The sequence below is a fragment of the Poecilia latipinna genome, unplaced genomic scaffold, assembly GCF_001443285.1.
Source record: "Poecilia latipinna isolate Pla-1442-1.1 unplaced genomic scaffold, P_latipinna-1.0 Scaffold1599, whole genome shotgun sequence".
Classification (NCBI taxonomy): domain Eukaryota; kingdom Metazoa; phylum Chordata; class Actinopteri; order Cyprinodontiformes; family Poeciliidae; genus Poecilia; species Poecilia latipinna.
Window position 1 is genome coordinate 42,858 of NW_015114215.1, and position 10,368 is coordinate 53,225.

Sequence of the window (10,368 nt, forward strand, 5' to 3'; positions counted from 1 at the left end):
AAGCATTGGTCTAGTACAAAGTATGTTTTCAACATATATTTGGTAGGTGCTTAATTCCGAATGGAAGTGGCTCAGTGGGTGGAGAAGTAACAAGAGGAGATCAGAGGAGTGTATTCATCATAGTCACCCTGAACCGCTTTATGGAGCAGGTAGGTAACTGCAATGCTTGGAGCATTTTTTGGCACTATAGTGTTATGCCGAGAAACGCATGCCTGCCGAGAATTGCATGCCCTATCGCGGGAACGCGCATCGCTCTAAACTCTCTCATATTGATGACCGAAGAGGCATCCGTTTCTCGGCATAACACCAGCGCACCCCTGCGATTTGATGAATGAATCCCTCCCCGGCCCTCTCGCCGCCCACTAACAGTGAAATCTTGCACAGAGAAACTTGTGGAACTGGATAGTTTCTTTCTGTTTTGCATACTGAAGTTACCATTTTCTACCGAGGTGGCTGCTTCCTTGTTCCCTGCGCATTTACAGCGGTATGTTGCTTTTTATTTAATTTTTAGTATATTTTTTATTAAGTTTTTAATTATTTTATTAAGTTCCAGTTGTTTTCACAGGATTACAAACCTCAACCTGAAGAACCAGTTTTATGCTGTATTGGACCAACATGCCTCCCAGCTCCAGAGCTTATTTAGGAAGAAAGCTGCTTCCACTGGAAAAGTGAATGATGTTCTGTCTCAGCTGAGAACCCATGATGTCTAGGTTAGTGTTTGTTCTTGTTCTTGTTTTGAGCTTTATTAAGTTTTACCTATTTTTTATTTTACAAAATAAACCAATGAATGGAAGAAAATGTTCTTATGATTCAGGAACGCTGATATTCATGTATGACATGCTGTTCTTCACACCATTTCTCCCTATTTGCACAGACTCCTCCACATTCATCAAAACGTGGGATGAAAGTTTTCAGCAAATTTAACAATATAATTTATTAACCTTGTTCATGTTTCCCAAAACACAAATTTATTTTCACAATAAATTTATGTGTTTTATTAATTTCATAACAAAAAATTACATTAAATTAGTTTTTTGAGTTTTGTAATTCAGTTTATTTTCTATGACAACATAATGCTTTGGATGTTACAGTCACATTTTTTTTACCATAATTTTTTTTTTTTTGTTGTTGTTTTTTACAGTGTAAGGCCACCAAAAAGGATCTCCTAGGGACCAATCTGGGGGAACTGAATAGAGATGGTGGTCTCCCTATTCAAAAAGAGGGTCTGCAGACTGTGTTCCAGCTACAGAGAGATCACACTCTTTAGCCTCCCTATGAATGTCTGATTAGAGATTCTGAAGAGGAGGATCCGTTGGATAGTCAAACCTCAGATTCAGGAAGAGCAGTGTGGTTTTTGTCCTTGTGGAAGACTGAATCAGCTCTACACCCTCAGCAGGTTCCTGGGTGACACAGGCATATTGGTGTGGCGTCTACAGTGAAGCGAGCACTGTACCGGTCTGTAGTGGTGAAGAGAGAGCTGAGTCAAAAGGCGAATCTCTAGATTTTCTGGTCAATCTTCTTTCCTACCGTCATCCATGGTCATGAACTTTGGGACCTGACCGAAAGATTACAGATGCAATTGGCTGAAATGAGTTTTCTCCTCAGGGTTATCAAGCGTCTCTGGAACTCATTACCTTTCCAACTCAGAAAAATCGATTCACTCTCCTCCTGTAACAAATCACAACTCAAAACACATTTGTTCAAAATGGTTTTTCTACCTGATGCCTTTTGCTCTTTCTATCTTAGTAATTTTATTATTGTATTGTATATTTTAATAAACTGTTGTATTTTGTGAGGTGCTTATAAAAAAGTAACTTTTTTATTATTAAAATAGTATGATTTAAAGTAGAGCTACAAGGCAAAGTACTAGCCCTATTTTAAGATTATTATTAAAAAGTAGTTATTTTGGACCAACTATTTCAAAATAGCTGTTAAGATAGCTACTAGTTATTTTTGAAACATGGTACATGGTTTCCTAAACATGCTTAAGCTTTTGTCTGCTGCTGGATTTCTAACTGTTTACTCAATATACCTAGGTATATAAAATTAAATCTCTTTCTGTGCAACAAAAGTCAGCAAGAACATTAGTTCAAATATTAATATATTTATATTTAAGCCGGGAACTGAACCTGCGACAGACTAAAGCCTCCATGTGTGGGTTAAGCTTAACCCCTGCGCCACCACAGCACCTAGACAACCCAATGAAATGGAATTCACCATTGATTTAAGAGTGAAGACAACTGATCAGGTCCTGGAGCTGTGACGTCATTGCGTGGGGTTTCCTTCGTGTGTAGTGAACGTTACGTCGTAATGGCTGAGGCCGGTTGTTTTAGGAAGTCCATGGGCCGCAAACCTGGCTTTGCTCCCTGTAATGCGGTTTAGTGGATGTCTTCTCGGTATTAAGCGGGCAGTGATACAGCCCTCCAACAGCCCCACCGTCTTCAGTCACCCAGAGCTTCTGACTGGGCGACCGACCGGGAACTGCAGCTAGCTTGAAGCAGCGTTAGCTCATGCTGTTTTCACAGCAGATCTATTGAGGACCAAAGGAGCTCTAAAAATCTGAAAATCGCATTTTGACAACATTTTGGAGAGGATTGTATATAACACAAAATAAGGTACGCTAATCGATTTGTTTTTTCTAGGCATAAATGAATGAAAAAGTCAGCTAATATTCCATACCAATGCGCCAAAAACCGCGAGAAGTGAAGAGCAAATGAAAACAAGATGGGAGAAGGTGAAGTTTTGTTAGCTGCTTTTGGTTAAATAACCAAAGCGATCTTAACGCCAAACTCTGGTTTACTGTTGCGGCAGATGTTTTCTTAACTATTCACAATGGTTGGTAAAATGTGATGTATAGTTGCTTTGGAGAAATTGATCTTTTTTATTGTGCCCGTATTAGTACAACATTGTGTAATTTTGTTAGCTTCCACGCTAGCCTCGTGCTTTGTAGCGTTAGCTGACACTTGTACACGAACCCCCAACATTAGCAGTTTTTATTTCTTTATCCATCATGAACTATAATAAAAGGAGGCAAGTATTTTGTTACGCAGGATTGGATTACACGGTATTTGACATTAAGATAAACCGAACTTTTCGTTTAAATTTATCAATTCCAAAGCACAAATCTAGTAGTTCAATTAGTTTAGCAAGAGCATAATTCTTTAACAGCCAACATAGTTAATGAAACAATTCGTCCCATATATATAAGAAAACGAGTGTTGTCCTTAAATTAAATCAGATGTTTAACTAGTCGCTGGCGCGGAACAGACATATCGCCCCGCCAATAGCTGAGTTCACTTGCGTCAGTAGTCAGATATAGCTTGTTGGCTAATGATACAAGGTTAACTGCAGCCACGCGTTATAATATCTTGGCTAGATAAACAGTGACCTATTAAGTTATTAACATTAGGTACTTAAATTATTTCGTATATAGAAGGCATGTTTCTTGATGTTTTATGACCGTGGAATACGCGTTCTTTATAGGCCTTTCAGGCCTCTGAAGTGCGGTTGTTTCGGTCTACAGTGCCTCATTTTAACAGCAGAAGCTAAACAGGAAGCGTCGCTGGTTGCCGCTAGCTACGGTTGGGCTTAAGCACTATAGTTAAGGAGGACGAACATTCAAGAAAGGTGAGGAATAAGATGGCAGAGACGCAATGTTCAGTTGTTGCGTCTCACATTCCCAGAATTATCTATTAGTAGAATTAAGTGAGAAGGTTGCAGTTCAATTCATTTTATTCAGATAGCACTGATTGACAAGTATTATCTGAAGACACTTTCCAAAAACAGATCCAATGTATGAATAGAAATATGTGTTTAGTTTAGCCTAGACATAGACTATTTTAAAGTCAGTTGCATGCATAACACAATTAAATTTAGACTGAGATCAGCTTATACTTCCAATTGGTAAAATTTAAGTAAACCCAACATGCTGAATCATGTCATTATGCTTGCAGCAAGCCTTCCTATGTGAAGGCAATTTATTAATCACCTTTGCACCCTTATATTGAGTGTGCATTGAATTAATGCTGGAATGAAAAATGTTCTTTTAATAGGAAGAACCCTTGAACGGAACTTGTTTCAGTGTGATCGACCTTTGGAGAGATTCTTTTTAAGAGTAGAATATTTATTCTGCTTTTTCAAGAGTAGAATAAAGTTTTCAATTTGTTTTCACAAATCACTGTTTATTGCAGAAATCCAGTCTAATTATTCTAGACATAAAACTAAAGGTGTATAGTTAGTCCAGAGATCTTCAAAGCATTGAAATTTTCCTTTCTGAAAGTTTTGAATCAGCTGTTGAATCAGATGTTGGCAAGCAGAATGAAATGGTGTTAAAACCAGTCACTCATTGACTCTTGTTCCACGAACATGAATGTACCAACAATAAGACATAAAACATGAGAAGGACTCACTGAATCTTGCATTTTAGATGTTTAGAAATACCTCTAGGGAATAAATGCTCTGTCATGGACAGGCTGCATGCTGTTTTCACAATTTCCACTGCAGTTATTCAAAGTGGATATGTCATGCTTTTAAATTCTTCCTTTTCACATGTAAGTCATTCATTTATGGTATTTAAAGTAGAACAGCAATGCTTTGGTCTGAATTCCTCGTTATAGTTCTTCAGACCCCTCGTTTTGCTGCGGTCTTTTTAAATGTGAAAGAGACATTTCAAGTCCCACTCCCCTCCAGATTGCACAGGGTTCACTTCACTCCATTTGGCCATATTTATAGTTTGATGGCAGTGACACGGTTATCTACTGGTAGAGAAACCTTTTATTCCAAAGTTTATTAAAGATGTCAACAATGGAAGACTTGTCCATCCAACCTTATATGTTAGAGCCAGAGTCTGACCCAGAGCAGGAGGATGAAGACGACCAACCTGCAGAACCACATATCCAAATAAATGCATCACAGTGGTTATTAGTTATTAGTGTATTTTACAGTCTCTCCATCCACACCAATTACATACAAAATGGGGTGTAGGTTCACCATAGTTTCCAAGGATGTCACATACCTATTGAAATATTAATGGTTCCATAACGTGAATGGAGTAGGAGTGCGGGATATGGGTTAGAACAGCGATTCTGTTGAAGCCGGCCAATGCCTGCAGCTGAACTCTCCTAAACCTTAAAAAAATGAGGGTATTTAAATATTTTCGGGTAAGATATTTCTGCAATACCAAAATAAAAGAGGTGTTCCTTCAGAAGGTAACACTATTGTGCAAATTTTTACAAATGCTTATACTCACCTCCCATGTAAAACCGTTTCCAAACTATATAAGGGGTTGCAGAAACATAATGGAAATAACACCTTGAATATTAAGACAAATTGGGAAAGGGAATTGGGAGTGAAAATTACGGAGGGTGATTGGCTTTCAATATGTGTGACACAACAGACATTACCAGTTCGAAAAGATGGAAGGAATTCGGATGGAAGTGGTTAATTAGATACTTTATTACACCTCAAATTATTAGTAGACATAGAGGAGAAGAACAGCAATGTTGGAGACTGTGGCCATCAGAACATCAATCACTCTCATGTATTTTGGTCCTGCTCAAAGTTGGCACCTTACTGGGATGGAATCTGTCAGACTACTGGGATCATTTTGGGGTATGTCATCCCCAAAGACCCCAGAATTTTTCTGCTGGGGCTGTTAACTGGAGAAGTGTTTCAAAAAGAAGATGAGTATCTTTTTAAAATTCTATCAATTGCAAGAAAAAAAGCTATTACACGGTTTGGCTAAAGAAAAATGGAAATAATCCAGTGTGTGCTGAAAATATTGGTTTAAACTATATGATGACTAGTCAAGGCAGCTGTGCTGCTCCTGCATGTGGGAGGAGCACATGCTGAATTCTCTTTCCATCAGATTTCATGATGGAAAAAATATGGCCTGTGATTCATCACTCAACACAAATTAGCAAAACTCCAGTACAGTTCTGACTTTTTCAAAAACATCTTTTTAACCGGCATTCTCTCTTTCAGGTTTATTTCTGGGAACTTTTTTTACCAGTGGTTCGCACGTCCCTATTGTGGAGTTCAACATGGCTGGCCGCAGTGAAGATGAAAGTGTGAGCAATAGCAATGGAGAGTCAAGGTAAAGTAACTCCTCCTTACAGGATGACTGCACACTGGAACATTCTGTTTTGATAGTTTGTCATTCAAGTATTTTTAATACTCCTGATCATTTTTCTGATTCTATTGACTAAATTGACATTAGCACCCTAAATATAATTAATTTAGTTTGTCACTTCTCTTTATTTTTGCTTATGTCTTGTTTTATTTGAGTTAATTTAATGTAAATTTAGAGGATTGAAATACAGGCTATAAAAGGAGTGTTATTTTTAAGGCTTCCTGCATGTTTATGCAAAAATCCTTATGCTGAACAAAAACATTTCACTAGGAATAAATGGATGTAGTTATATTTTGTGACATGCTGATGCACATATTAATATTTAGGTTTTAAGCTAGCTTTGTTTCTATAATCTTTTTCAATAAATCTCACAAACCATAAAAAGATCTGGAATAAAATCAATTCAAAAATGAAAATGATCAGATTATTTTATGTATGTACATTATTGCTGGTAGACCTGTTCTACCTGCACCACAAATGTATACTGGAAATATTAATGTTTTTTCTACAAGTATACTGCTACTGTGAAACAATCTGAATGAAAGTTTCATTCTCATAGGTTTTATGAGAAATATCTTTAATATTATCAGGGGTTTAAACTGACTAAATAAATTGAAAAACTCTCAAAATAGTATTAAAAAAAACTGGCAAGAAGTGTACACATTCCAGTGCAAAAATGTCTAAACTTCATTATTAAAAATAAAGAACGAAGCAGTGATTCTTTTAGAAAGTTTCAACTGGGTCAGTTAGTAAGACTGCCTGTTTTAGTTTTATGATACTTTGCTTATCTTTCATCTGCATCATAACAACAAAAATCATCATCTTCACTACACTGAGAGGTCATCCTTTGCCATTAGTCTGTTTCGCAGAGGACTTCTCTTGTTTAAGCAGCACATCTTCTCTCTGTTGTCTAGGATTATCTGTGGTCTTCTGTGATTGACAAGTATTAGGATTAGTTAGTTTTCATGCAAGATAGAATCTTGATTAAATATTTTAATCATAAGTTTGTATTTACTGGGATGCTAACAAACACTTGTTTGTTGAATTTTGATTTAACTATAAGATTATAAAGTTATGATTTATTTATTCAACAACTACTAATATGTTTTTGTCTTCTCACATTCAAGTAATTCTGATGATGAGTCTGGGTCAGGCTCAGCCTCTGCTTCGGGTTCCGGCTCCAGTTCCAGCTCCTCCAGCAGTAGCAGCCAGTCAGGGAGCAGCGACTCAGGGAGCGCCTCAGACTCTGGCAGTCAGTCTGAGTCCGACACTGAGAAATCCAGTGAGAAAAAGGAATCACCAAATAAGCCAAACATTGATGGAGCTGAGGTAAACAAATTCAAGATGTCAGTTGGCCTAGCGCATTTGTGACTAATTTAAATCGTTCTGGCAAATGGTTCTTTCGTTTGTATTATGGCTTTTTTTAGACGATTATTTTAGTAATCGAATATTCTATTGATTATGCTGACAATTAATTGTAATTAAGTAAAAAATTTATAAAATAAGATCTTGGTAAATTCTACCAAAACAGAAGTATTACTATTGGATATGAACATTGGCTCAAATTTTCATGTTTTACATCCCTACAATTACTTTTCTATAGTTTAGAAAACTAGCCAGTAACAGTAATAGCTCACTTTTTAAGTTAACCAGGACAAAAATTATACAAAAATCTGAAATTATACTCAAATTAATAATTAAATAAAGACACTTCTAAAAAATGTCTGCTTCATTTTTTAGTTTATGTATTCATCTTCTGTTAATTTAATAGATGAACTCTCACTTTGCACAGCCATTTATAGCTTTTGTGTCCATGTTAATGACTGGATTTGGCTCCTCCATCACACACAGAAATGCATCTGCCAGCCATGTACCGCCACGATGCACTACGCCACAACCATTGCAACCGGGGTGATATGAAATTTATTTTCTGGTTTGTCTGTAAAGCTATACTTAGGTTAAGCATCAAAGCACAACTGCCCGGCAGTGTTCAGTCCATCTGCTCACCTGTATAAATACACCTGCAGCGCTCTTCGTTCTGAACCATCCACCAAGCAGCAGCTCTGGGAGGAGAGAGGCTGCGGTACTCCAGGCATCACGCCAGTCAACTTAAGAATGCTGATTGGTCCCCCCAACAATGATAAAAACCCGGACATTATCATCATTAATGAAATCCCCCCAGACAGAACTTCAAACTTGTATGTTCATAGGCGGAAGTGAGAACGCTGCGCAACGCAAATAATCACCCTAACCCAGAACACAGAATAATAAAACATAACTAAAGCTTTGAGGCAGCTAATTTTCCTTGAGGACTTTTAATTATCAAGGTATTCAAATCATTCGAGGGATCGTTGCAGTCCTAGTTTGTATTCATTTAGTTTTGGTTCTTCATTTAAAACAGTTACGTGCTGGACACACAGAACTACTAATTTGACTTTATTTTAACATAACATTGCAAATAGATTTTGTTTAAACCACAAAGTCATCAGAGTTTTTTCCTATAATCACAGCTTTGTAAAAGTGTGTTTAAATTTACAAACAGGTTGTACATTCAGCTTCAACACCACTTTGCAACCATTTCTCATATTTTTGGATAAATGCTGAGATGGACAGTAGCTGTTTCTGTACAATAATGTATTCATATACATACATGGCATTTGTTCATAGACCTCCAATTTTATGTCACCATGCTTAATTTGTGTGTGTGTTTCTCTAAATCTGGCAGATTTCATTCATAATTATCTTTTCCTGCTTTATGAAATATACAGTTTTTACAATAACATAATTATGCCACTAGTTAGGTCATATGCACATGTAAATTAAAGAAATCCTATAAAGTCCTGAATCTGCTCCAGCAGTCAAGGTTTGTGTGGTTAGTTTGACACATTTTTCTCCTTGCACTTAGGCACTTTTTGGCTTTTGTTCCTGTATTTTTTCTGACCCTCCCCACCACTTATTTGCTCACTTTTGTCATTAGCTGAAATGACAACAAAGGTCAATGGGCTGGGACTCGATACCATGATTCAACTACACCCATAACATTATTTTTGTAATTTAATTTTCATGGGCCTTTTTAGCCTACTGAAATGTTGTTTTTATCTGTTTAGCTGTAAAACACAGTTTTGACTTTTTTTTGCATCCAAATTAATTTTAATGAGCTGATTTCTAAAAGTTGACTCTGAAACAATGACTCCTGCCTATGTGTTTAATTTCTCTATTATGCCCTTTTTATTTTTAGGCAGATTGCTTTTAGCACAAAAAACATTTGTATTTCTGTTTTTGGGTAAACTTTTCTTGAAAATGCTTCATCCAGCTGACTGGAAAGAAGGGACATTTTTTGCATAACTGAAAAAGGTCCTACCATTTGTACCTTACAGCTCTGCTGGATTGATGTTTCCAGTTAGTCAGGCAGCAGCTCTGACCGTTTAAAATCTGTAGACTTTTCTTTTAACTGTACACATTTTTAATGTTGTTTATTTTGGAGCAAATGTCAAAAGTTTTTTCTTGAAAATAAATTACTCAAATTTTAGTATTGCTTCATGTATTTTATTTAACAAAGTCTAAAAGTTAAACTCAGAAGATTATTTTCTATTAAATGTATTTATTGGATGTTGCAGGAGTTGCATTCTTTTTTTCTGTTGTTAATCACATAGTTGTGTCCTAAACTTCGGTTTAGATTACTAATTTCTTTTGCATTAATCACAGTTCTGGAAGTCCAACCCCAGCATTCTGGCAGTTCAAAGATCGGCTATGCTCAGGAAACAGCAGCAACAACAGAGACAAGCTTCTTCTAACAGTGGGTCAGATGAGGTCTGTATTCAGCTGCTTCTTTGTGTGTTTATGATGTTTAATGCAGGGTATTGCGTATAATATCCTTTTTTGAGTTTTACATAATATTATTATGTTACTCGTGCATGATATTCCCTCATGCTTGTTTGAGAAATACTTGAATCTCCAATGGCAACCATTCCAGGGCGCCTAAACTGGAATGGTTGCCAGTATTTGTGGCAACCATTCCTCTTTTTCTAATTTAGCCATAAAAATATAAAGACATTAAAAAAACTCAACAAAAGTTGCATAAATGAACAAGACCATTCCCATATCTCACTCAACTCCCCTTCCCTAGGACTTGTATCTTATCACACAAATGAATCCTTCTGCATGGTAAAGCGTGCTCCCTTTACCATGCAGTCTTCAAGCCATGCATCAGTGCCACTTTGCTCCTTCAGACTAGTGGC

The 10,368-nt window shown here is 36.8% G+C and overlaps 1 protein-coding gene and 1 long non-coding RNA gene across 5 annotated transcripts in view; both read left to right on the forward strand.

Annotated features, from left to right (window-relative positions):
• Positions 1-8: 8 nt before the first annotated feature.
• LOC106963914 (uncharacterized) lies at positions 9-1,792 on the forward strand. Its single transcript, XR_001428285.1, has 3 exons — positions 9-484; positions 566-710; positions 1,142-1,792. It is a non-coding gene; the product is annotated as an uncharacterized LOC106963914 (long non-coding RNA).
• Positions 1,793-2,253: 461 nt separating this feature from the next.
• The window catches only part of LOC106963916 (chromodomain-helicase-DNA-binding protein 1), a 61,538-nt gene continuing 53,423 nt past the window's right edge, over positions 2,254-10,368 (forward strand). Inside the window, exons 1-4 of one of the 4 annotated variants that reach the window (XM_015059094.1) lie at positions 2,254-2,615; positions 5,983-6,094; positions 7,258-7,459; positions 9,836-9,940. In XM_015059094.1, the coding sequence (XP_014914580.1) occupies positions 6,042-6,094; positions 7,258-7,459; positions 9,836-9,940 (360 nt within the window). In that variant the 5' untranslated portion in view covers positions 2,254-2,615; positions 5,983-6,041. Of the gene's footprint in view, positions 2,616-2,681; positions 2,735-2,763; positions 2,836-3,509; positions 3,628-5,982; positions 6,095-7,257; positions 7,460-9,835; positions 9,941-10,368 lie in introns of those variants that run through there. The other 3 variants (XM_015059093.1, XM_015059095.1, XM_015059096.1) reach the window with 3 other exon arrangements.